Source organism: Miscanthus floridulus, chromosome 8 (genome assembly GCF_019320115.1).
Source record: "Miscanthus floridulus cultivar M001 chromosome 8, ASM1932011v1, whole genome shotgun sequence".
Lineage (NCBI taxonomy): Eukaryota > Viridiplantae > Streptophyta > Magnoliopsida > Poales > Poaceae > Miscanthus > Miscanthus floridulus.
In genome coordinates this window covers 218,224,083-218,250,238 of record NC_089587.1, presented here as the reverse complement: position 1 = coordinate 218,250,238, position 26,156 = coordinate 218,224,083, and the positions used below count along the sequence as shown (strand labels likewise).

At 47.4% G+C, this 26,156-nt stretch overlaps 3 protein-coding genes across 3 annotated transcripts; 2 read left to right on the top strand and 1 right to left on the bottom strand.

The window, feature by feature from the left end:
• Positions 1–12,653: 12,653 nt before the first annotated feature.
• LOC136474995 (replication factor C subunit 3-like) lies at positions 12,654–17,012 on the top strand. Its single transcript, XM_066472554.1, has 9 exons — positions 12,654–12,881; positions 13,242–13,463; positions 13,600–13,679; positions 13,774–13,933; positions 14,101–14,182; positions 14,740–14,869; positions 14,954–15,017; positions 15,309–15,377; positions 16,653–17,012. Exons 1-9 carry the CDS (start codon positions 12,700–12,702, stop codon positions 16,750–16,752), a joined length of 1,089 nt encoding a protein of 362 aa, XP_066328651.1. The 5' UTR covers positions 12,654–12,699; the 3' UTR covers positions 16,753–17,012.
• A 1,442-nt stretch (positions 17,013–18,454) lies between these two features.
• LOC136474994 (metal tolerance protein 3-like) lies at positions 18,455–20,589 on the bottom strand. The gene is made up of 7 exons (XM_066472553.1): positions 20,453–20,589; positions 20,192–20,380; positions 19,871–20,069; positions 19,569–19,747; positions 19,327–19,477; positions 18,919–19,052; positions 18,455–18,789 (listed from the first exon to the last, which is right to left on the bottom strand). Exons 2-7 carry the CDS (start codon positions 20,288–20,290, stop codon positions 18,610–18,612), a joined length of 942 nt encoding a protein of 313 aa, XP_066328650.1. The 5' UTR covers positions 20,291–20,380; positions 20,453–20,589; the 3' UTR covers positions 18,455–18,609.
• A 2,387-nt stretch (positions 20,590–22,976) lies between these two features.
• LOC136474993 (DNA-3-methyladenine glycosylase-like) lies at positions 22,977–25,637 on the top strand. The gene is made up of 6 exons (XM_066472552.1): positions 22,977–23,533; positions 23,753–23,823; positions 23,922–24,045; positions 24,844–24,914; positions 25,022–25,079; positions 25,172–25,637. The coding sequence occupies exons 1-6, from the start codon at positions 23,230–23,232 to the stop codon at positions 25,333–25,335; spliced, it is 792 nt and encodes a 263-aa protein (XP_066328649.1). The 5' UTR covers positions 22,977–23,229; the 3' UTR covers positions 25,336–25,637.
• The last annotated feature ends 519 nt before the right edge of the window (positions 25,638–26,156 follow it).

Sequence of the window (26,156 nt, the reverse complement as noted above, 5' to 3'; positions counted from 1 at the left end):
TCCACGCAAAGATGTCTTTGTTATCACGGAGGAAGTCGACGAGCGCGCTTTCCTATTCAGAGGAGAGCGTGGTCCCGATATAGACTTTTTTGCCCTCAGAGTTGCTGGGGTCCAAGAGGACCTCCTTGGGTCCTTCCACCGATTCGAACGACCCGGATGACCTCTTTGCATCAGGTGCCCCTTCAACGACCTCCTCCCTGAGGGTGGCGAGCTCTTCGGAGGCGATGACTACGGATGCGTGTCCGCAGCATTCGACTTCACACTCGTAAGCACGCTGGAAGGAGGTGCCAATGGTGATGACCCCACGGGGGCCCGACATCTTCAGCTTAAGGTACGTATAATTGGGGACGGCCATGAACTTCGCGTAGCATGGTCATCCTAGAATGGCATGGAAAGTCCCCGGGAACCCCACTACGTCGAAGGTGAGGGTCTCAGTTCAGTAATTGGACCAATCCCTGAAAGTGACGGGCAGATCGATCTACCCTAGTGGCACGGCTTGCCTACCAGGCACGACGCCATGGAAAGGAGCTCGGATGGGATGGAGGTTCGTTCGGTCGACGCCCATCTCGTCGAGCGTCTTGGCGTACATGACGTTGAGGCCACTGCCTCCATCCATCAGTACTTTTGTGAGCCGCTTTGGACCGACGATCGGATCGACGACAAGCGGGTACCTTCTCGGGTGTGGGACGGCATCCGGATGGTCGGTCCGGTCGTTATGGCGGATTCCGACCACCGGAGGAAGGCAGGCGTGGTCGGTCTGGCTGTATAGACCTCGCGGCGTGCGACCTTCTGGCGGTGCTTAGAGTCGTAGGCCGTTGATCCTCCAAAGATCATGAGGGCACCAATCGGCATTGGGAAGGCGTCGTCCTTCTCCTCTACGTCGTTTGTGGCGGGAACAGGTTCCTTCCCCTGCTCCCCTTTGTTAAGGCCCCCGAACAAGTATTTGCGCATGAGGCCGTAATCCTTGTATAGATGCTTGGCCGGGAAGGCGTGGTTTGGGCATGGCCCCTCGAGCATTTTCTCGAAGTGGTTTGGAGTGCCCTCCATGGGCTTTCGGCCACCTTTGTAGTTAGCGGTGGCCACGAGCGAGTTGTCGTGCCATTGCTTCTTACTTTTCCTTTTGGCAGGACGGTTGGAGGCGCCTTCGCCGGCGTCCTCGTCCCGCCTCGTCTTTCCGTCGGAGCGATCGAAGATGGCTCCGACCGCCTCCTCTCCAGAGGCGTGACTGGTGGTGATGTCCAGGAGTTCCTTGGTAGTTCGTGGGCCCCTGTGTCCTAGCTTGTGGACCAGGGATTCATAGGTTGTCCCGGATAGGAAGGCTCCTATCACGTTGGCGTCGGCGACGTTAGGAAGCTCGTTGCACTATCGAGAGAAGCATTAGATGTACCCGCGGAGGGTTTCATCGGCCTTCTAGCGGCAGTTCTTGAGGTCCCATGGGTTTCTAGGGCGTTTGTACATGCCCTGGAAGTTGCCCACGAAGATCTCGGTCAGATCCGCCCAACTTTGAATGGCGTTGGACGGTAAGTGCTCTAGCCATGCTCGCGCCAAATCGGCCAAGAACAGCGGGAGATTGCGAATAATGAAATCATCATCACTCGCTCCACCGGCCTGACATGCAAGCCGATAGTCTTCGAGCCAAAGCTCGGGATTTGTTTCGCCAGAATATTTAGGGATGTTGGTAGGCGGTTGATACCTTAAGGGGAATGCAGCGTTGAGGATGTGTCGACCGAAGGCCTAAGGACCTGGTAGGCTAGGGCTCGGGCTTCGGTCCTCATTGCTGTCGTAGCGTCCGCCACGTCGGGGTTGGTAACCATAGCGTGCTACTTCTCCATCGTCACCGTGGGTGTGTTTCCGAGCATCGATGATGTTGCGTATGTCATGGCCATGGCCGAGGCATTAATGCACTGGGACAACGGAGGGCTGCCTGCCGCCTAGCGGTGTTTGGTGAACGGACGTGTCCCTAGTGGGACATACCAAGGGCGTGCACTGGCTGGTGTCGAGTTCGCGTCGTCGGGACAACAAACTTTCCGCCTGTTGCGCCGCCGCACGCTCAAGCAACGTGCGAATCTCCCTGTGGGCTCGGCGATCCTCAGACGTCGCGGCCTTTGGGAGGCCGTGAAGCAAGGCCGTCACGACGGTGATGTTCTGGCTTGCCCGAGCGAAGTGAGGGAGAGTCCCATCATCGGTGAGGATCCTCCGATGCACATCATGGGCTGAGGCACGTGCGTGCCCACCGTCTTCACAACGCTTGATCTCCTCCTCGATGTTTCGATACTCCCGGACAAGCTGTTGTCCGGCGTCATCGATCTCCAGCTTTCATGCTCTTAGTTGCTCCATCCTTATGTGAGATGGAGCTGCCGTCTCTGCCTCGATCCTGGCGTTGGGGTTGCCTGTTGGGGTTGTCTCCTCTCCGGAGACGCTTTGGACGTGCCCCTCAGGGGTTTGCGTCATGAAGCATTCCCGAGAAGGGTGATGGCTCCCATTGCTGGAGTCAGAGCTAGAGGATGACTCTGGTTCCTTCGCGAGGAGCCCGTAGAGTGTCTCCGGATCATGTTCGATTACCCCCACGAACTCATTGTCCTGTAGGCGGCAGAACCATGCGTAGAGCCAGAAGGTGGCCAGCGGTCGCCGCGGCGTTGTGGAGACCGAACGGAAACGCTATTGGGGCACTTCGTACAGGGCCTTCTGGAAAAAGGGTGATGCTGTGCATGGGGCTCCCTAGATAACTGGGGTCCAAGGGAGTCGCCCCGCGGGCCCCAAGCCTCAGACGGCTGAGGTTGATGGAAGAGAGAGACTATGCGGCCGTGTGGGTTAGCGCCAGTTCTCCTCCTAGTGTGACGATAAAATCTAGGTCGCCGAAACACACGTGTGTGCCCTGAGGCCCAGCTGATTGCGTGGGTGGCCATCCGAGGCCTGATCTGGAATACGCGTGAGTCCCCTACCTGGCACGACAACTGTAAGGTGTTTTGTACAAGCACCGGCAAGTAAATTTATAGTAATGCGCGTTAGGCTCGGATGGTGCGCTAAAGGACACAAGATTTATACTAGTTCAGGCCGAATGTCCCTACGTCCAGTTTGTTGCTGCTCATGTTATTAGCACCATGAACGGTTCATAGTCGGGGGTACAAATGATCGAGAGAGGGACTGGTCCCAAGTCTCTGATGGAAGGGTTGAAAGGAGGCCAAGAGCTTGATCGCAGCTTGACTGTGTGAGTGTTGTGTACTATACCGCCAAAGATCGGTCCCCTTGATGGAGGAAGCGCATCCCCTTTTATAGATGAAGGGGCTGACTTTACAAGGGTGAGGGCTTTAGGATGCGTACTCTATCTAGTCTTGTGGCTCACATCTACCTGGCCTGGTTCTTCATCCTGATGAGTGCGAAGGAAGATAAGCGCCTACAATATTGTTGATGCCTCTGTAGAATGTCAGGTTGGTTACAGGATGCTGCCCTACATAGGGTATGGGCTGCAGTACAGTGGTTTTGACTTATGAGTCTCCCCCAGCCTTGCTCCACACGCCTTCTGGTTCCTATGAGTCTTCGTCGGAGGGATGCGGGATCGGGGTCCGGAGTAGCGCCGTGGCCAAGGTCTTCTGACTTGGTGGACCTGAGGGGTCAGGAAGCGGGCGCCGCCCCCTTGGGTCCATAGCGTGGTGACGGAATATCCGTCGTTCGTAAAGGTAGCAAATCCTTTTCTAGAGCGTAGCGGTTGTCGTATATCTTCGTTGGGTTTCGTGTCCCAGAGCTGAAGGCGGCGCCTACAACTCTATAGGGCGAGGGGCACGCACCTGAAATACCTTTCAGGCTCTGCGGCGCCTGGAAGGTTCTAAAGCACCTGTCCCGTCGTTCTCTAGCAGTACTTTTCCTGCCAGGGTGCAGGGTATGGTCCTTGGAGCCATGATTGACCCGAACGTCTTATCTTGCCCTGTACCCATCACCATGAGGGAACGAGGAGAAGTTGTCAGATAAGATGAAATCAGTCTTTAGATATCGAGCAGGGCGAGGCTCGTTCCTGGCCGTCGGGTGAAGCGGAGGCCAGTCCTTATCTCTTGGTCAAGACTGAGCCCGCCCCTCTAGGGTCGGGCGAGGCGGAGTCTATCCCTCAGCCCTCGGGCGAAACCGAGCCCGCCCCAAAGGCGTCGGGCAAGACGGAGACTAGCCCTGAGCCCTCGGCGAGGTAGAGCTATCTCAAAGGCGTCGGGCGAGGCGGAGTCTATCCCTCAGCCCTCAGGCGAGGCAGAGCTATCTCAAAGGCATCGGGCGAGGCGGATTCTATCCCTCAGCCCTCGAGCGAGACCAAGCTCGCCCCAAAGGCGTTGGGTGAGGTGGAACCAAACTCCTATCATTCGAGCAAGAGACGTTATGGCGCCCTTATCCGTCCATAAGTTTTTAACGCTCGGTGGTTATTGGTTCCACCTTCTGGGGTACCCTGGTATTAGGTCCCCGACAATTATGAAAAGGATGACCGAATTTTACCCTTCAAAGTGAACAAAGACCCTAGCATCTTTGTAAATGATGAGGACACTCTATGGTTACGACGCGATCATAATCAAGGGACAAACGTAAAGAAGAAGTTCACTTCTGTGCCCACTTGATGATATAGTGATATATTGTAGTGTGTGTTTGAGATATTATGTAATAATTGTGAATTCATATGTTTATTATGTCGTGTTTCAAATTAAATCAATGTTTGATTTGGTGGGATTTCTCTCTCGAAAAGTTAAATTAGGATATTGAGTGATGAAAAATTAAAATATTAACGTTAAAATGACGTGAAAACAAATTTCCTGTCCAAAACCAATAGTTTTAATAATTTTAATTAAACACTATATTTTTGCATTAACAAAATAATAAATATTAGTTACATTATGTTTTATAATTATAACAAAAAATAAAAAAGTTAGGTTATAGATTTTTCCTATGTGCAATAAAGAAAAAGAAAATCCATATTTTAAACAAAATAATTTTATGCCTTATATTTAATTTACTATGTATTTAACAAGACTATTGCATTTCTATTAAAAAAATTTACTCAAAACATGCGGGAAACGAAACTGCAGCCCACCTTTACTCCCGGGTGGGTAGCCCACCCGGGAGTAAAGGTGGGCTGCAGTTTCGTGGCCCGCCAAAAAAACCTTTGCTCCCGGTGCGTGTTACCAACCGGGACCTTTACTCCCGGTTGGTAACACGCACCGAGAGTAAAGGACCTTTACTCCCGGCTGGTGGCTGGCACCGGGAGTAAATCTCCCTGGTATATAAGCGCCAGTGCCTGGCGCAGATTGATCCCCTCCTCTTCTTCCTCGTTGAACAGCCGCCCTTTCTCTCTTCTTCCTCGCGCCGCCGCCGGTCACCACCCCACCTCGAACACCGACATTGCCGCACACCGGTCGCCACCCTGCCCGACGCCAATCGCCCAGCCCCCGCGCATCGGCCCGTCGCCATGACACCGGAGCCCGCGCCTCGCCTCATGCGGCCGCCGCCGACCTCGCGCCGACGACCTCATGCGGCCCTCCACCGCGCGCGCCCACGCGACCCCATCGATCTACCTCCGCATTCGTGAGGTGAGTTCTCTCGGCTTTCTCTCTCCTCCAGCGCGCACCGCTGCTCGGGTCCCACGCCGATCCCCGCGCCGACGCCGCCGGTCTCCACGAAGCAGAACATGAGCACGGGCTTCCATCCCTAGGCCCACAGGAAGGTGCGCTCGAGCGGGTTGAGCCAATGCGGGTCCAGCGCGGCCACGACGTCGTGGTCGGCCAGCCGAGACTTGTGCTCGTAGTAGGCGGCGACGTGCGCGACGGTGGCGTCCACGAGCGGCGCCAGGGCAGGAGCGCGAGCGCCGCCGTGAGGTCGGCCACGATCTGCTCCTCCCGGCCCACCTAGGCATCGTAGAATGCCTCCATGTCGTCGGAGTAGTACATGCCGTCGGTGGGAGGGGGACGACTTGGGCGGCGCTCTTGAGGCGAGCGCGGCTACGGCGGCATCTTTGTGGGGCGCGACCGCGTGAGCATAAATGGCGCCCGGTTTCTTTGCGTTTAAGGATCTCGAGGATAGAGCTTCCTAGGGGGAGCCGTGAGGAGAGGTGAGAATTCTGCAGCGGCACGTCACCAAGTCAGGCAGAGGCTGACCAATTCGTAGTTGGTCGGTGTCGCGTGGCCTTCTGGCTCGCTGGCGCTGGGGTTGCCGGGTTGGTGTTGGTGGTTCCCCGCGTAGCAATAGCAACAAAACCAACGGAGCCACATGCCCACACCTGTGGCCCTCCACCGCACCGACACCGACATCGCCCCGGCCCGGCCCTCCTCACGTCGTCGTCATCAGCATGCCGGCCCACCTCACGTCATCGTCGTCAGCACGCCAGCCACCGTGCCGACACGGCCCGGCCCGCTCTGCTGCGCCGACCACCGCCCCGGCCCACTCTACGTCGACATCGAGACCACGCCGCTCATCTTGCCGTACGTCCTCGCCCTCGATCACGATCCATATGTTCTCGTCATTTGTATTCATATGCATGTATATATACATCGCGGAGCACCGCCGCCCTCGTTTGCCCATGCATTTCTATGTATACGGCGGAGTACCGCCACCCTCGTTCGCCCTAGGGTTTAGGGTTTATACGGCGGAGCACCGCCACCCTTGTTCGCCCTAGGGTTTAGGGTTTATACGGCGGAGCACCGCCGCCCTCGTTCGCCCTAGGGTTTAGGGTTTATACGACGGAGCACCGCCGCCCTCGTTCACCCATGTGTACAAACATATATACGGCGGAGCGGAGCACCGCCACTCTTGTCACACCGCCCTCTCTCGTAGCCTAGTCGATCAACATTCGTATTATCGTTATCGTTAACGCTAAACAATCACACTAGGGCGAATTGCGTCGGTGACTAGGGCAAACCGCGTTGTTGATGTCACCGACGTGGTTCGCCCTAGTCATCGACACAATTCGCCCTCGGCCGTTTATGTATAGCCCTAATTCGCCCTAGTACCGACGCAGTTCGCCCTAGTGTGGCGAATTGCGTCCGTGACCGAGGGGCAAGATTTAATAATGCATATTGTTCGTAGATTTTATGCATGTAAGCAAAGATTTGACGTACTATATATTGGTTTTGTTTTTTGAAGCTAGATGGCCAACCCGAGAAACATGGATGAGGAGGAGTTGATGATGAATTTGATCAACATTGGCACTCAAGTTGTCGGCGATGATGGTGCTAAAAATAACCTGCAAGAGGATGTAGATGACGGGAGTCCGTACTTAGCTCTTAAACAAAATGAGCAACAACATATTGGCCAAGTATATATTTTTATTATTAGCTATATATATTATCATATGTCTTATGTGTGCTCATGACATTAAAAATAATGTTTATGTTTTGTAGCCCTCTAGATCGACATCAACAACTACAACAAAGAGTAAAAATGTTCGAGGTCCCAAAAAGCCATTGGAGGGCCGCTTCATTATCTCGGAGTTCAATATGGATACAGGCGAACCAGGGGGGGCAAATAAAACGAAATTCGTGCACCACTGTGGTTACCTTGTATGGGACCGGCTCCCGATCAGTACCCGCGAATGGAAGAAGAAGACCAATGCTCCTCATATCAGTTTTGTCTCCGATCGTGACAAGACGTTAATTTGGAATGATGTCTTGGAATATTTCACGCTCCAAACATATGGTTATGATGATATAATAGATGGTGATGAATTGAAGGAGCGAGTTAGGGACTGGGCAATGAAGAAGATGGCCACCCGGTTTCAGACTTGGAAGAAACACCTATACACGACGTATGTCAAGAAGAACATAGCACCAGATTTCACTGTCCCAGGCCCGATCTTAAAGCAGAGGCCCTATTGGGATGAGTTTGTACAGTACAATATGTCGGAAGAGGGTGTGAGTCGGGTGATAAAGAACCAACGTAATGCTCAACAGAAGACATACCACCATAACTTGGGATTGGGTGGCTACCCGACTGCCATTAAGAAGTGGAATAAAATGGAAGCAGACCTTCTTGCCAAGGGTATCACACCAGAATCACTCGAGTAGGAAGAGCGTGCAAAAAATTGGTTTTTCGCTCATGGGGAAACACTGGACTAGGAGACAGGGAAGTGCGTTTATGGCGCAAGACTGCAAGAAGCAGTAGAAAGATTATTTTATGCTCAGAGAGCTACTGCTAGTGGTGCGTTCAGGCCCAACAGAGAGAAGGATGAACTGACATACACCATCAGGACTATTGAACATGGTGGCCGAACTAGAGGCAAAAGAAGTGTCTCATGGGAGCATAGATTCCCTCAGGACAGACCTTCCTACAGAAGCCACCAGAGAAAGAAGGAAGAAGAGGCACAACGGCTCTAGAGGTTGGAGGAAGCGGTGCGTGAAGCACAGGAGCGGGAAAAAAACCTTGAAGCGAGAATGCAGGAGGAAATCAGAAGGCAAGTGCAAATAGCAGTGAGTGCAAGCAAGCAGGCATCAGAGCCAGGAATCAACATTAGCCAATCTGTTCAGTTGAAAAGCAGCTACACTTCCATGGAGATACCAAATCAAGGGGACACAGGACCGTGCTTCCCTGTGGATGATGTCACTGAACCTTGTACATCGTGTGAGCTACACATTCCGAAGGGGAATTCCACAATCAAGGTGGCTATCGGTCTTGTTAATCCTATCAACCGAACCAAGACACCAAGGATTCATGGAAATATAATCCAAGAAGGATATGCTACCATCTCGGTAGATAAAGCTGAAAAAGATTTTAGTGATTTGCCTCTTGACATTCCTAGAGGTGATGGCGAGAAGACTCTAGGAGAAGTAGAGAAGACATTCATTCTATGGCGCAAGCGCTACATCATCATTCTCGGGATGTCGCCTCCACCTCCTCCTGAACTACCTCACCATAGGTGCGGATGAAAACACTACATCATTAATTTATATTGGCTTAAATAATTAATAATCTGCTCATAATAATATGTCATTCCTTTTTTATAGCAGATCCTCCCCCAACCTAAGTCCAATTGTTCAATTGCCAGATCATCATAGTGCTCTGTACGATGACAATGTGTTGAAAGGCGAGGCTGCATCCACACCATCTCCAAGGAGGTCTCCAATGCCGCAGCCGCCACCTCCAAGGAGGTCTCCAACGCCGCTGCCACCACCTCCAAGGAGGTCTCCAACGCCTCCCCCGCCCCCGCCTACCAAGAAGCCAAGTACTAGCAAGAGGCCAGCCCCGCAAACGAAGAACCAGCCCCTGCCGACAAAGAAAGCCACCGTGAAACCAAGGGCTATTCCCAAAATAATATCTGAAGAGAAGGAAGAAGTAACTGATGCATATAAAAAAGATATGTCCAGATTCTATGACAAACTTAAAAAGGATCAAGAAGCAAGGAGTAACCTGGAGAAACCGTACTTTTTCGTAGCTCCAGATATTCTAAGAAAAAAGGTGGCTTCTTATCAGCAACAACAGCGGGAATCTCGTAAGCCGTCCAAAGCAACGTTAACGGACTATGACTGCACTCTCACCAAGTCAATTGAGGTGGTACAGAAAAAGAAGCGGGTAGGGAAAGGAGTTGCACAACTCGGACGACAATCGCACCAATCAGTCCCCCCCCCGCTAGTTGTTGGTAATGAATATGGTTCGAATTTAGGATTAATGCATCAGACAAACATACCTCCAGATGTCGATTTGGATCACCTTGGTGAATTTATTGAAGAGACTGGTCTCGACCTTTTACCATATGTTTGGTGATGGAAACATTGAGAGTGCGGCGGAGGTTGATATTTGGAAGAAAAAATTTGTACTAGGCCAGAGTCTATACAACCCTCAAGCCTTAGGTGATCTAGGGACGCAAATGTACCTGCTAAACAAGTGGTACATGCACGCGTCTATCGGTGGAGACTTCTGCGTTGGTGTCAGAATTAGAGACGAATATTGGTTCCGTGGCGATGATGTTATGTATGTTGACTTTGCAGAATTTCATCAACTATGCCACCTGACCTCTCTGGACAAAGTTATCATTAGCTGCTATTGCCTGTAAGTAATAATTCTTTCGATCTATTATTAAACTCATCATATGTGTGTATATGCATATAAATTATCCTAACAAGTACTGTATATATGCAGATTTACAATGACAGAGCGCAGAAAGAAAGACTACAATAAAATTGGTTTTATTGATCCCCATATAGTATTCAAAGACCCAGTTACTCCAAAGCCTAATTGGAAGTCTGAGTCAGAGAGTAACCTCATGAATTTCTTAGTGAACCAACGCTACAAAAATGATATACTCTTTCCCTACAACTTCAAGTGAGTGTTAATAATGTCGATCATCCTTAATGGCTCATATGTTGATTCTAGTTAATTAATGAGTGTTATGCGTTATATCCTATAAACACATGCAGCAATCACTGGATATTGATGGACATCGATTTGGTGAAAAGTCACTTGATAATCTATGACTCGATGAGAAAACCACAACAAGACTACCAAGATATGATAGATATTATCCAAAGGTAATTTCGGTATCTCTAGCAACTATATATACACACAAACATGATGATTAACTATATCTGATGACGTGACAAATTTTTTATTGGACAGTGTTTGAAAAACCTTTATTGAGAAGCAACACATGGGAAAATGCAAAGCGCCACTGAATGTAATCCCTTTGAAAGTAAGTTCCCTAAATCGCATCATCTTTATTAATTAAACATATAGTTTTCACCGGATCACCAGATTGGATGGCAAATCTTTTTCTCGTAAAGTGGTGTCTGAGGCAGGAACAGGGGAACAACTACTGTGGTTACTATGTTTGCAAGTTTATCAAGGAGGTCTCCCAAAGAACTCCTACAGAGAGACTCAAAGTACGTTAAAAATACACTATATATTCATTTAATTATTATTATTGATTGTGTTACTGTGTCTTTATATATATATATATGTACATATATTAATTTATTTTCCTTTAATTCAAACCTGTAGGCTCGATGGTTGGAGGAAAAGGTCATACGACAAGACCAGATCAAAGCAATTCAAGAGTCTATAGCCGGATTTTTTAATGACCATGTCATCGATTCCAAGGGCGAGTTCTACTTCGACCCAACACTGCCATAGAAGCCAAGCTAGAGGATGAGAGAAAACTTGTTATATCACAACAACTGTAATGCAATCTTTTGTAATATATGCACATGAAATAATATAATGTTAAATACACATATACATGCATGCATGTAAATATATGCTTGAATTGTGTCATTTAATACGTTCATTGTGCTTGAACCGAAACATACTAATACGACTTCGAAAACCTATTTTGAAAAGAAAACAAAAAAATGAAAAGAAAAGAAAAAAGAAAAAAATAACCTTTAGTCCTGGTTGGTATTATCAACCGGGACTAAAGGGTGCCGGCCTCGTGGCATATCAGGAGGCACCTTTAGTCCCGGTTGGTGTTACCCACCGGGACTAAAGGTCCCCTTTAGTCCCGGTTCCTGACCCGGGACTAAAGGACCCCTTTTAGTCCTGGATGTTTGGTTTCGGGTGAAGAACCAGGACTAGAGGGGTTTCCTACTGGAAGTAAAGACCGTCTCTGTACCAGTGTTAACCACCGGTTGCAACCGTTTACCGGATCTAGACGATGGAGAATTTCAAGACGTAGAGATGTGGAATCTTAGCCCTGGCTTTTGGCAACAAGACAAGAACCTTGCACTTTCTTTCTTCGCTTTCGGCCGCTGATAGATGACTAAAGGAGCTTTTCTGAGCTAATCACCGTGTGGGGCTTGAGCTATACGGCTATACCAGCCTACCACACACATTGACACATGCCACCCAAAACCATAAAAGACACTACTATTCCAGAATCCAGATTCTTGTTACCTCCTACTTGCAGGTCTCCCGTCGCGTCTATGATTGTTCTATTCCCCGGATAATCGTCCACTGCCATTGTTCACTGGCGTAGTTTTACTAAAAATATGCTCCTACCTTCCATTATAAAATGTCCATTGAGCATGGCGGGCGTTTTCATAATTGTATATTAGCAAGTACGGAAATGGGCATCGTGATTGCCGAATTAATAATTCTACAGAAATGTCACTTAATTTCTACTACTGTATTATTACTAAAAGTACGTATATGGATACAAATACAATACAGTCCGGGAGAAACACCACCAGTCCTGTCAAAAAAGCCCATCAATGTTAGACTCCATATACAGTTTCACATGGGCTTTTGTTTTTTTATAAGATGGGCTGGGTTAAGGTCTCTCGGATCGGAGTCGAGCCCAAAAGCTTGGCCTTCTTCGAGCTACCATACTCCTGCAGTCCTGCGCCTAGCCTACGGCCGCAGCGCGGCGCGCGCTGACGTCTGACCACTCCGACAGTATGACCTCGCACTCACTCGCCAAGTCGCCAAGCCGTCCTAGGGCAGATTGTAATTTTTTGAGATCTGGATATTGTAGCACGTTTCGTTTGTATTTGATAAACTTTGTCCGATCATAGACTAATTAGACTCAAAAAATTCGTCTCGTGATTTATAACCAAACTGTGCAATTAATTATTTTTTTTTCTACATTTAATGCTCCATACATGCGTCTAAAAATTAATATGATGAAGAGAGAGTGAAAAAACTTGAATTTGGAGGTGATCTAAACCAGGCCTAGAGCGAGAGGGTTTCGAATTGGCGCCAACCATTCCCCCCAATCCCGCCAGCCAGCACTAGGGTTTCCGCTCCGCCATGGCGGGAACCACCGCCGCCGCTCCCATGGACATCGACGCCGCCGCGCCGCCTCCCCCGCCGCCTGGTGCGGCGGCCAAGGGCAAGGCCCCGCTCTCCGCCGGCGGCAGGGCTGCGCCCTGGGTCGAGAAGTACCGGCCCCAGTCCCTCGCCGACGTCGCCGCCCACCGCGACATCGTCGACAACCAGTAAGTGGCCGCGGCCGTTGTGCTCGTGCGATGGCTGATGCGGGGTTTAGGGTTTTAGGAGGGATTTGGGTGGGGTTCTATTAGATTTGCTTTCAGTGAACGCTATGGGGTGTGGTCGATTTGTTACCGTGATTTTCTTAACGCATTATTGTGCTAATCTTTGTGTCTCGTATAACCTGTATGTGGGTTGGCACTAGGTCCTGAATTTGTCTATCTCCGCAAGTCCGCAACCACATATTCTGTGATTCCTGAGTTATAACTTGTTACAGTATTAGCTAGAGTACTAAATTCTTTGCAACTGTGCTGGTTGGGACTGTAGCATATGAGATAAGCTGATGATTGTCATTTTCTTCTTGTAGTTGACAGGCTTACAAACGAGAATAGACTTCCACACTTGTTGCTATACGGGCCACCTGGCACTGGGAAAACATCGACGATTCTGGCTGTTGCGAGGAAGCTATATGGGTCTCAGTATAGCAACATGATCCTGGAGCTCAATGCATCAGATGAACGTGGTATTGGTGTTGTCAGGCAGCAGATCCAGGATTTTGCTGGCGCACGCAGCCTCTCTTTTGGGTATGCATTACAAGTCGTGCAACCTTTTTTTTTTCTTTTGATAGGGAGTCTTTCAGACTTGATATGCAATCAAGTAATTCTGTTTGTTATAATACTGTCAATAATACCCTTTTGCCTTCCATTTAAATTTCTACAGAGCAAGGCCTTCTGTTAAGTTGGTCCTCTTGGATGAAGCAGATGCAATGACAAAGGATGCACAATTTGCATTGCGAAGAGGTGTTTCTGTTGTTAAGACTTTACTTTGTTCACTGCCATGATATTGCTGTGCATTTTTCTTCCTTACATCTATTTAATCTGCCCCTCCTTGCAGTCATTGAGAAGTATACAAGGAGCACAAGGTTTGCACTCATTTGCAACCATGTCAACAAAATTATCCCTGCACTACAATCAAGGTGCACCAGGTTTAGATTTGCTCCGCTAGATGGCAGTCATGTTAGAGAGCGTCTTCAACATATAATAAAATCTGAGGGGTAAGTACTTGTTTTCCTTCTAAGATTATACAAGAATTCCCAATAATTATTTCATGTTACTTGGGAACTCGGTTATATTATACCATACTTTGCGATCTTCAAATGGTGTTATACCGGTATAGGATTCTGGTCCTATCTGCAATGTTAATTTTTGCATGTACTTGCAGGCTCAGTGTAGATGAGGGTGGCTTGACAGCCCTAGTGCGGTTAAGCAATGGTGATATGAGGAAGGCTTTGAATATATTGCAGGTTATCCCTTAATTGCTGTCACGCTGTGCATTTGACCCAACTATTTTTAACCAGGAGTTTTGATATCTAGTCATTTAAAGATATAGAAGTTGCGCATGTGGGAGCAAGTTAAAACAAGGCACAAAAATGTTGATGTTTTAGATCTGAACAAATCATACATTCTGATTTGCATAACTGTTGTGTGTACTTCAAGTATTTGACTAATGCTATTCTTTCAATGTTATCTATTACTAAGTTCAACATTGAGATGAACCATAAAGCATACTAACTCTCCCAAAATTTAGCCACTTTTGGGTTTGTCCGAAGTCAAACTATTTTAATTTTGACCAAGTTTATAGAAAAAACAATTGACATCTATGAAACCAAATAAGTACATTGTATACTAATTTGGTGTCCTACATGTTTATGTTTTGTACTATAATTTGGTCAAACCTAACACATAGGACAAACCTAGAAATTTTGGGATGGAGTAGTTTTTTTTTTCATTATATCAATTGTTTTGTTCTATAAACTTTACAATGGCTTTGACAATGACTTACCTTTTTTTTTATGTGCAGGCAACACACATGGCATCCCAACATATGACAGAAGAAGCTGTCTATCTTTGCACAGGAAACCCCATGCCAGAAGATATTGAGCGGATAGCATTTTGGCTATTAAATGAACCGTTTTCAACCAGCTTCAAATGTATTCTTAGCTACCATCTGTCAATATGATCCTTCTGATTATTCAGGATTCATTGTCTAAATGTATGTTTCCTTATCCGTTTAGATATATCTGACATGAAGATGAGAAAAGGATTGGCCTTGGTTGATATCATACGGGAGGTTACTATGTACGCACTACCTGCTGCCTACTAGCTCAACGTTCTTCATATTTTTTCTTATGTAGCATGGAATTTGAAGGGCGGGCCTGGTGCAAGCAGTAGAGTCTTACCGCTTGTGACCGGAAGGTCCCGGGTTCGAGTCGCGGTCTCCTCGCATTGCACAGGCGAGGGTAAGGCTTGCCACTAACACCCTTCCCCAGACTCCGCATAGAGCGGGAGCTCTCTGCACTGGGTACGCCCTTTAGCATTGAATTTGAACCCCATGTAGCATTGTTCTAAATTTTCTGGTCTTTTGTGCAGGTTTGTGTTCAAAATACAAATGCCATCTGATGTTCGTGTAAAGCTAATCAATGACTTGGCTGATATTGAGTATGCCCTTTATACACTTCTACAGTTGAATTGTGTTGTTCTGCACATAAATTAGCTTACCTGTCATTCTATGCCATAATTATGTTTTCTTGCTAATTCTACTCAGATTGCCAGAAGTAGTCATTTTAGTTCACGCAAAAGTATAGGTGGTAGGTAGTTGCCCAAATTGAGGATGCTATGGATGGAAGACCAACAATGTATGGCCAAGCTAACTATTTATTTGATACGTCTTATAGTTAACTAAAGAACAACATTAGGACTTTGTTAACTAAAATTGCCATGAATCATTAAATCAGCACATTGATATAGATGTGTAGTTTAGCCCTTGCAACAGTTCTACACTGGAACATTTTTTTAATTCAGCGAACTTTGGATCAGTGTTTTCAAGGCGTCGCCTAATCGTCGCTTAAGCGACGCTTAGGCGTCGGGGCGCTCCAGGCTCGCCTTAGGGGTAAGGCGGCGCCTTGTCGCCTTATGCTCAAGCTGATGCTCCCTCGATTCCGCCATCTCCTCGTCGATTCCGCTCGATTCCGCCGCCTCCTCGCTGTCCTCTGCTCGATTCCGCCGCCTCCTCGCCGTCCTCTGCTCGATTCCGCCGCCTCCTTGCCGTCCTCTTCTCCATTCCGCCACCATATGCTCGATCTGGAAGGGGACGGCAGCGGCTGTAGATCTGGAAGGGGAGTAGCGAGGGAGGGGAGCAGAGCAGCGCCGGAGAGAGGGGAGCAGAGGAGCGCATCCGGAGAAAGAGAGGGGTGGAGCCGCGGAGAGGGAGACGAGGCGGAACGAGTGGTGGAGAGTAGAGAACGAGAGGAGCAGCGGTGGAGGGTTTGGGATAAGCCATGCCTGGAGGGGGACGGGCACATGGGCCGCCTGGTGGGCTAGGCCAGCCCACTTCTTACTCCTCTTTTCTTTTTCTTTTTTCATTTTCTTTTTTCTTCATCATCTACTGCTCTGAGCTTCTGTTTTATTTTTTTTTAAATTCATAAGGCGTCGCCTCGCCTCACGCTTTAGCCGCCTAAGCGTAAGGCGGTAGTCACTCGCCACGCCTCGCCTTACCGCCTTAAAAACATTGCTTTGGATGCCGTAGTTCTCCACATGTGTAAAATCTTCTTTCAGAGAGTGGAAACTATAGTTGTTTCCATGAAGCGATGACTTAAGGGCTCACTGCTATGTTTGAGATAGTGCAATAGCTAGGAGAACTGTGATAACTCTTTCTGGTATTAAATCTGTTTGTTAGCAACAACATAATTCCTGGCTTTTGTCTTTGATGTGCAGGTACAGGCTAAGCTTTGCATGCAACGATAAAGTGCAGCTGGGCGCACTGATCTCAACTTTCACAGTTGCTCGCACGGCTATGGTTGCTGCTGCCAGCTAATTCTAGTAATGTGAAGGATCTTTTTGCCGCCCTCCTCTGGAATCTGAAGATGAAGCGCAGCTACATTTTGTGGGTCAACGTCTTGTCTGTAGTTAGCAAACTGAGGTTCGGTGAGTGTTGTCTTAGATCTGTATGCCTGCTGGACGTGATGTGGTAACTGCCTGGAACTTGGGATTACTTGTATGACTGAACACTGCCTGACGTTCTTTTTCCACACCGGTAAAACCGAATTTCATTACGGCAGCAACGAAATTACAACGAGTTTTCAGAACATGTCCAGCCAACCAACATAGTAAAATAGCATAATAACCACGCTCAGGCGTAGGATCACCAAGGGAACCTAATCCTGAGAACACAACCACAGTTCCTGAAAGCTTAACTGCATTACATATTTACATCGAACATGGCCTTGGCCAAGCTAACAAAACAGACTTAAGACGAAAAGGCCTCCACAGCTCCCCAAAATCTGTGACACGCCACCCATTGTAGATCAGGCAGCATACGGCACCAACTGCTGCTCCGCGACAGCCTGCTGGTTCTGCTTGTGGAAGAAGAGGGCCGCCGTCTTCACCACATCTGCACCTTGAATGACTTGAGTCTTCAGCTCTTCCTTCAGTAATCCTGCCCAATACGTAAGAAACGAGCAGATCATACAAACAATCTCAGTAGGAGATTTGATTCGTTTATTCTCAAAGCAAACAGCATTACGAGCACGCCAAATTGCCCAACAAACGGCTGCAAGCCCAACAGCATGCATTTGTGGGCTATGAGGCAGAATTTTATTAACCCACACCCAATACTGATCAATGTTGCTTGGTCTACAATCAGTTCCTAGAGAGAAAGCTAACAAAGTCCAAATATATTTCGCAGTCAGACACCCAAAAAAGATGTGATGACCATCCTCCTCCTCTGTACAGAATGCACAAGCTTTGTTCCCCTTCCATTTTCGTTTACACAGATTGTCCTTAGTCAGTATCGCATTTTGAGAAACCAGCCACATAAAATTTTGATCTTTAGAGGGATCCTGGCTTTCCAAATTCTCTTGTTATTAGGCCCATATTCATTTTTGCATAAAAGTTTATAAGTCGATTTGACCAAGAAAACACCTGATTTCTCCCAATCCCATATCGCGCTGTCTTTATTGCCATTAGTACAACAACGGTATACAATATATCTTGGAGCCTTCCCAGTTGGTTTTGCAGATCTTCATGCAACCATCTCCTAAGTTTAAGCTTCCACCTCCTCTGTTTCATAGTCTCGACCGTGCACTCCTGATCTTCACTTATTTCAAAACAGCCTAGGGAACTTGTCTGTCAAGGAGACAAGCCCACACCAACGATCGTGCCAAAAACTGGTACTCTTACCATCCCCAATCACCACAGACCTACCTTTTAAGTATAAATCCTTTACTTTGAGAAGATCATTCCACACAGGGGAATTTTTATAACTCTTCTTCAAATGAGCTAAACCCCCCTTATTTAGGTATTTTTTCCTTATAATACCTTGCCAAATGCCCTCCATTCTCAGCTTTCCACCACCATTTGCATAAACTGCCTGACGTTCTTAAGTTATGGGTGTAAGATTTTATCCAGTACTGAAGTAATCATAACCCAACCCAATCTTTGATGATGTTACATACCATTGCAAATGCAATGGAGATTTATGGTGTTCGACTACGGAAGCGTGATTAGGATCAGTAAACTGGAAAATTCAATCTTGTATTATTCCATTGAGGAATACGTGATGCTCTTATTTTATTTTACAGGTGAAGGGAATTATTACATGTAACCATTGAAGAAAAACACCGCGCTATTAGCTAACTCCTAACAATGTACTACATGAGCACGCAGAAATCTGTCAGGGATCAGTAGCCGGCAGCCTGCTCCTGACTTTGTGCTCAGGCTTATGAGTGCTCTCGAAATCGATATGAACAAACGCCCGCTCGACTTCAGGCAACTTCTCAATTTTCTCCTGCAGCGTTTCACCGATGGTGTGCGCCTCTCTCAGCCGCATATCCTCCGAGAGTTCAATGTCAACCTGCGTTGTAGCCAAGAGTAGATTATTATACTGTAAGATCCACCACACTAGTAGAAGAGCAGGAGATGAGGAGTGGCAGGGACATGGAGTTTGCTAGTGTGCTTCTAATGTTATAAGATGATAACTGACCTCAACAAAGTAGAGAGCTCCAAAGCTGTAAGCTCGAACAGTGTCAACCCGCCTCACTCGTGGGTCGTGCTTTATGGCGAGGTACGTTAGCATCTGCAACATCTCTGGCGAAGCACATTGGCCCACTAGGGTAGCTGAAGCAGAGAAGGGGTTAGTCACAAACTGATCAGGCACTTATTAGAGCATAACTACAGATGCACATCTTCTCTAAATATGATCAATGTAGTAATTGGCAACAGTGAGAGGACAACCAATCTTTCAGCTTCCTCTTAGCTGGCTTTTCTAGATATTAACTTTTTTTTTTGCATATTTAATCAGCTATCCAATCTCAGTTTTCCTAAATGAGTTGAATAAACCACTTACAAAAATTCATTACACTTGGGAGAATGTGAAGTGTTTTGGAGGTACCTGCATTTTCTAATACAGTTTTGGACCAGTTGACAATGGTATATAGAGCAAGTATTACAGCCCCCACAGGGTCAATCCACCATAAGAATTTGTCCCCAAGAACAGCAGCCGCCAGACCGACGACATTGGTTATCACATCAAAATAGTGGTCCTGGATGGCACATGTACAGGTGAATTTAAATGACAACTTGATGTCGGTTAAATCATGTACTCAACTACTAATACAATGCAACACAGGATACCTTTGCATAAGCCCGGACAATACTATTCCTTGAACTCTTGCAGTAGAGCCAGAGAGCAAGTTTCACAGCAGTTGCTGAAAGCATAATGGAGTACAACCATGTCAGCTGCTCCGATGTCATCTTCTCGCCAGGTTTGTTCTCCACCAGCTGCTCAACAGCTTGGACCAAGACCTGGAAACCTAAACAGGCGAAGAAACTCATGTTATTCATTTGTATAAACACTTCCACATTGCATCTGTCTGACAGACAGCAAATGTTATGCTTATGCATTTCGTTCTTGATAAGAATCAGAGATGGCACACCTAGAGTTGCCATGATGGCCGCGAAGACGATGATCCCAACCGGCTGAACACGCAGCTTCCCAATTGGGTACTTGTAAATGTTGACCCTCTTCATGGAAAGGTGCGTGAACCACAGGATACCCCCGGCCATGAAATCCAGCAACGAGTCGAGCGTGGACGCCGCGATCGCCATGGACCCCGTCCTGATCGTAGCATACACCTGCGATTCCCGCAGCCGAAACGGATCAGCACAGCACGCAATCTCGCGCTCTGTAGCCTGTCCTACCCATGTTCCACTCTATAAGACTACAACGGCACAATCAGACGCCTGAACTCACGCACCTTGAAAATCAGCAGCACGATGTTGGCGTAGTTGGAAATCTTCATGGCGAACTCGCTCTGCTTCTGCTCCGTGTCCCTCCGATTCGGATGCCTCGACATCGGAATCGAATTCGCCGGGCATGCAGCGCGCCTCCACCTGCTCGAAGGTTCTCAGGGTCGCGAACTGCTTTTCGTAGTACTCTCTCACACCTACACGCAGGAGAGGCGGAAAGGGTAGGAGGGGGTGACCGGATGAGGGATCAGAGCTCGCAACTTTGCTACCTTGGGATAGGCCTTGGCGCGGGAGAGGTCGAGGTCGGCGAGGCGCTCCGGGTCGAGCCCGGTGCGCACCTTGTCGGGCAGCCGCGACAGGAAGCTGCTGCGCAGCGACCGCGCCGAGTCGCGGCGCCGCAGAGACGGGGGACGGCCGCCGGCGCCGGCGCCGGACCCCAGCAGCGGGGCCCTCCGGTCGTCGCCCTCCATAGTATCGGCGATTCGACGGGCGTGGACTCGAGTCCGGCTGGCTGTTCGTCGCCTCCTCGGATGTGTATGAACTACAGGGAACAGTTTTGCTTTTCACTTGCGCACCTGCTTTGGCAAATTTCCTTGATTTGAAGGGCCTTTCTGTGAGGTCGTGGTGTTTGCAATTCTAGTTTATCCTATTTTAGTGGTAATCTACAATGTTCTAGAAGCAAAGTCACTTCTAATTTCTAAATGATGCGCTCAGCAGTAGGCCAAGGGTATTTTATGGCTGGAATAGCACGAGGCATCAAGAATCTAGTTCACGGTGACGGATACCGTACGGTCACTGAGGCATTTGGATAAAATACATACAGTCACTAAGAGAACAAGGAGAAGCCAAGCAATTAAAAAAACGTTGGAAGTCACTAAGATGCAAGGCAATCGATCGAACAATTGAAGTTAGAATTTTAAAACCGTCGCCAAGACATTAGGAGCAACTGGATTTTTACAATCGACCACAACTCAAAATGTAATTATGGCCCCGTTCAGCTTACTAAAACTTAGCTGAAACTGACTGAAAACAGGTCGAACAAGTCAGTTTCTGACTAAGCTGAACGGGGTCTGTGCCACAACACGTCATAATCTCTTGTTCGGCACACCTTGAACTCTTCTACTCCTAAAATCTCTTCCAAATCCTAAATTGGAATTCTTCTTTCCTTTCTACGGTATTTTAGATTAGAAACTGGTATTGATCCAATCTTCACAAAAGAAGCCCAAAGATGCACTTTGTCAGTTGCAGACAACGTTGGTGTGGTGGTGCTTTCCAACATCAACGACAACAACAGTATAAATGTAATCCTCCGATCATGATCAGCCATCCATTTCAGTCCTCGTGAGTGTCTTTAATTAAATGATCAATACACCTAATCTATCCGCTCTTTACCGGTCATTATTTCTTCCTTTGCCCTCCTCTGACCCCTCTTGGATAACCAGTGTGTGGCATCATAACTCGTGGTGCAAAAATCGTAGAGGAGCGGAACCGCATGTTAAGGCTTTGTTTTAGTTTTCTCGATGTGACATTAGGTCAAGAGCGCATGTTGACATTGCCAAGCTCAAGCTATTGATAAAACCATCTCAGCAGCAGTCAGACGTAATACAAATACTGCAAGTCATCGGTGTTTGTTGCTTGCCGAACGACCATGGAGTATTAGGCGGCGTTGGCGTTGCTGTACTTTTTGCTTTTTTGCACATAGTATGAAATCTGCTTATATTTTCTATTATATATCAATGTTTGCCGGTCCCTTAAAATAAAAACACCAAAGCTAAAACTATTAAATCTACTGATGATCCAGTACAATTGCCCATCATCAGCAGCAACTATTAATGTGCTAAGCATGTAATAAGCTATCCATCACTCCTACCAACCTCAAGCAATTTAATTTAAGTGGGAATCTTCCATAAAATTGCTTAGACTCTCCTTGGATCTTAATACTCATAGTGATTTAGGTAGTGATATAAAATCTAAATTGTAGATAAAAAATGGGGTGCTTGAAACATAAATTATTATCTTTAGATAGCGAGAATCTCTAAATAATTATATTTGGATAAATAGTTGGATTTTGTAATTCAAGGTGTTGATTAGTTCAACGATGAGAGGAAGTAACAATGAGACTGTAATCAGTTAACGCTTGACAGTGCTAGCTATTCCAGTGGAACAGGAAGCACCATTTACTTAGCTGGCTTTGGAATGTGCGAACACATGGTTGAGATGTGCCCCTCTGTGTTGAGATAATGAGTGATTGTCAAGGAGATGATCAGGCTTTAGTTAAGTATTACAGACTAACCATTACTTGAGTGTGGTGTTATGCAATATGTCTCTTAGCTTTTGATGTGCAAGTGCGGAGCACCGAGACAGTTAACAACTATAGAGAAGCTCAGCAGGTTTGTGGTAATTGGAAGAGAGGTCCTTGGATTGAATTTTTTTTAATTGGTTTCCATTCGTCCCCTCTTGTCTTTCGCCTGCTTGATCCTTTGTGATGTTTTTTTTTCATTTGCTACAATGTTTGGATAGGAATAATCGGAGCTGCAGTGATCAACATTGTTAAGGTTTGGAGAGCATGGGTAGGGTTTGAAGAAGGGTAAGGTTGCTAGAGAGAGAGAGGGGATGGAGATCAGCACCGGCGAGCGCATGGGGGTTGAGGTGGTAAATTCAGTAGTATTTTCAGCACCGGCGAGTAAACTTTGTTTTTATTCGTTGACGATTTTCACTGCTGTTTCCATGAAAGCAGCTGTAGTATTTTTTTTAAAGAATCGGAATTCGGAATCGGCCCAATCCGTGCTGCTGCCGCTTAGTTTTTCCCCATTCTCTTTCCAAGAAAGTCTCGTTAATCCTACTTCATCGATGGCTAATGTGCATTGTCAAACATGATCGAGTCCGCAACTACCTTACGCGCATTCGCTTCATAGTTTATCATCCATGAGATCCTTCCGTTCCCTCTCCACCGTCAACTCCACGCATCCCTTGCACTGCCGAGCACTGAAGCCCGGGAAGCCCCACCTCTTGCCGCCGACGAACGCCCGCCCGCGAGCCATCGCCGATGACCACCTCCACCTCCGGCGCGCCCCAAGCCCCCAAGCTTCAAGCGCTCCTCGCCCAGGAAGAAGTCGCGGCTCAGAAGCCGCCGCGGTCGCCGCCGTGGCGGAGAGGCCGAGGCCGAGGCGGCGGTGAGCCCGGCGTTGACGAGGGCACTGCTTCCCACATCGGTGGAGTTGGACGCGGTGGCCGCCGCCTGTTGGGCGCGCATTGCCGCGAGACTTCTTCGAGGTGGAGCCCTCGACCTCGCCCCCCGCCTCCTCGGCAAGTTGCTGCGGCGCGACGAGGTCGTCCTCCGCATCACCGAGGTCGTTCTTCTTCAGAAGTCTCGCGTCTTTCATACGAATCGAGATTGTACTCTGTTGCAATACGAGTAGCTTTCAAGCTCAATTTCCCTGAACATGTAGCATCTATCTTTGTTTGGCAAAATGGCGAAATGCTCTTCTTCAGTTCTTCTCTGTGATGCTAAACTAATCGAAAACACCATGTTATGGTATTCAGTATTCTGAACTTTCCTAAAATTTCAGGTGGAGGCCTACAGCCAAATGATTCCGCATGCCATGGCCGGTTCGGCGTCACAGCAAGGACTGCTCCAGTGGTAGGATCAGTGTTTCCTTGCATTGTTTTTCTGCACATGGAAAATTTGGGGCTTTGTAGCATGGGCATGAGCTAAAATCTGTGCTCCTCTGTGTGTAGTTTGGACCCGGAGGCCATGCGTATGTGTATCTGTGCTATGGACTCCACATGATGCTCAATGTTGTTGCCGATATAGAGGGGGTTGGTGCTGCTGTTTTGATCCGGTCATGTTCTCCAGTTAGCGGTATGCATTGCTCAATAGCACTTCATCACCAAACTTTTCATACTGCTTGGATAAAGAGTGAATTTTTTATCTGTGGATTCTGCTAGGATCATAAGATATACCATAATTACTGTGTGACATTACCAGTCTGACAATTGCAGCTGAATCGAACATGTTAGGTTAATGCCGGAGTCGGTCATGGTCTCATGGATCTTGCTTTGTTTTTGTTTTTTATATATCTAAACTGAATTGCTCTGTTCAATAGCTGCACCTTTGCAACCTGTGACAAAGATTTTGTACTAACTTTACTTTTTTTTACCTTAGTGTAGCTAGAAGAGGAAAATGGAAATTTGTGCCACTAGATAATTATGTGATCAAGAGGGATATCGGAGGTGTTGAGTATTTTTGCCCACATACCACAACAATTTATTCTCTGTGTTGCTTCCAATTTGAGGCAGAAAAGTAAAATAAATCTCTTTGATTGCACAACTAGAGAGCGCACAACCTTTGCCTCAAATTCCAGTTCTACTAACGGAACTACATGTTCCCGCTGTAAATTGGATTTCCCTTGTCTGTCTATCAGAAGGTCTTTTGGTAATTTCAGCATGTCTTTCTTTATCACTGCCCTTGCATCTATCATACTTTAAGCTCGATGCGACGACATCAATCAATTTCCTGAATTTTTTTTAGGTCTTGTAGTTCCCTTATCTGTCAGTTAAACGATTTTTTCGTAGTTTCAATGTCTCTTTGCCTTGTCAATGTAAGCTAGTATAACATATTTCAAACCGGACTTGGATCGATTTCTTGAAACTGTTTCAGGTCTTGAAACTATTCAGCGACGCCGAGGTCAACAAACCGAGAAACCAATCCTACTTACAGGACCAGGCAAGGTAGGTGCCTCTTCAGTTAGCTACAAGTGTTACCAGATTTTTGTTTTCTCAATGTTCATGCACAACTGTGTTAAAAAGGTTTTAAAATTTCTGTGCACCGTGTTCAGGTTGGACAAGCTCTGGGCCTATCCACTGATTGGTCGAACCATCCTCTCTACACACCTGGTATGCTCGACTGACCTCCACCATGGCCCGAAACCACTGGCGCTGATGATTTATCCATTTTCACCCAAGCGATATCTTGTTTTCCCTCCCAGGTGGGTTGGAGGTATTGGACGGGCCAGAGCCGGAGAGTGTTTTGGTTGGTCCCCGCGTTGGCATCGATTACGCATCTCCTGAGCACGTCGCGGCGCCGTGGAGGTTCGCCATTGCCGGCACGCCGTGGATCAGCGCCCCCAAAAATACGCTCCGGCCGCGCTGAAGACCTGACGTAGAGCACCGGATGGGAAGCATGAGGATGAACTGAGCAATGTCTGAACAAGAAACCGCTCGAGACCCCTTTCCACCCAAATTGCCATGTGTTTGTATGTGCTTGACACTTCGGGAGTGCTGTCTATAACTGGCTCCTGTAAGTGTATCGCTGTCTTTATTTCGCACGTACAGTATATTACACAAAGCAGCAAAAGACTCTGCTCTTCAGCCAGGATGAAAGGGGGTTTCCTCTGTTATGTTATCATCTCTTCTTCCACGAAATGTAAGAGAGGCTCAGCCTGGGCTCCAATGCGCGGGAGGAATGGAGGCGAGCGCGCGTCAGGCCTCAGGCGAACGCCCTGCGACGTATCCGTCCAGATTTTGTATGACAAAAATGGGAGTGGGAGAAAAGAAAATGAAAAAAAAAAGACCGACGGTTCAGATTTTGTAAGTTGTTTTAAAAAAATAAAAGACCCGGAACCTGGCTTGTAAATTGATAAGTAAGCAAAGAGATGCATAGGTAAAAAGTCCAATTAGGTGGAGCCCAAAAATAAAGGAAAACCAATAAATCTACTGACGATCTACGTTAACAACAAAAGGACGATGTTGTATCTCGCTCATGATTGTTTTCGTTAGAAGACCCTATCGTTCCTTCGTTTCCCAATAATTCAAATGACGAGAATGGGCAATTACTGGGCTGCTTTGCTTCCATTTTGCAAGTTGGCAAGACAAAAATGGGTGAAAAAAGAAAGCTCTGCTTCGATTTTGCAAGTTGGTAAGACAAAAATGCGCGAAAGGGAAAAGCTTTGTTTCGATTTTGGGAGAAAAAAA

What these genes read in the sequence shown, in the direction of transcription:
- LOC136474995 (XM_066472554.1), top strand. Translation starts at nt 12,700, where the DNA reads ATGGCGGGAACCACCGCCGCCGCTCCCATGGACATCGACGCCGCCGCG. An exon ending in GCACGCAGCCTCTCTTTTGG is followed by an intron (nt 13,464 to 13,599) that starts GTATGCATTACA and finishes AAATTTCTACAG; the next exon opens with AGCAAGGCCTTCTGTTAAGT. An exon ending in AATGACTTGGCTGATATTGA is followed by an intron (nt 15,378 to 16,652) that starts GTATGCCCTTTA and finishes TTTGATGTGCAG; the next exon opens with GTACAGGCTAAGCTTTGCAT.
- LOC136474993 (XM_066472552.1), top strand. Translation starts at nt 23,230, where the DNA reads ATGACCACCTCCACCTCCGGCGCGCCCCAAGCCCCCAAGCTTCAAGCG. An exon ending in TCGTCCTCCGCATCACCGAG is followed by an intron (nt 23,534 to 23,752) that starts GTCGTTCTTCTT and finishes CTAAAATTTCAG; the next exon opens with GTGGAGGCCTACAGCCAAAT. An exon ending in CAGCAAGGACTGCTCCAGTG is followed by an intron (nt 23,824 to 23,921) that starts GTAGGATCAGTG and finishes CTCTGTGTGTAG; the next exon opens with TTTGGACCCGGAGGCCATGC.
- LOC136474994 (XM_066472553.1), bottom strand. Translation starts at nt 20,290, where the DNA reads ATGTCGAGGCATCCGAATCGGAGGGACACGGAGCAGAAGCAGAGCGAG. An exon ending in TCGTGCTGCTGATTTTCAAG is followed by an intron (nt 20,070 to 20,191) that starts GTGCGTGAGTTC and finishes CGGGAATCGCAG; the next exon opens with GTGTATGCTACGATCAGGAC. An exon ending in AACTGTATTAGAAAATGCAG is followed by an intron (nt 19,053 to 19,326) that starts GTACCTCCAAAA and finishes TCTCTGCTTCAG; the next exon opens with CTACCCTAGTGGGCCAATGT.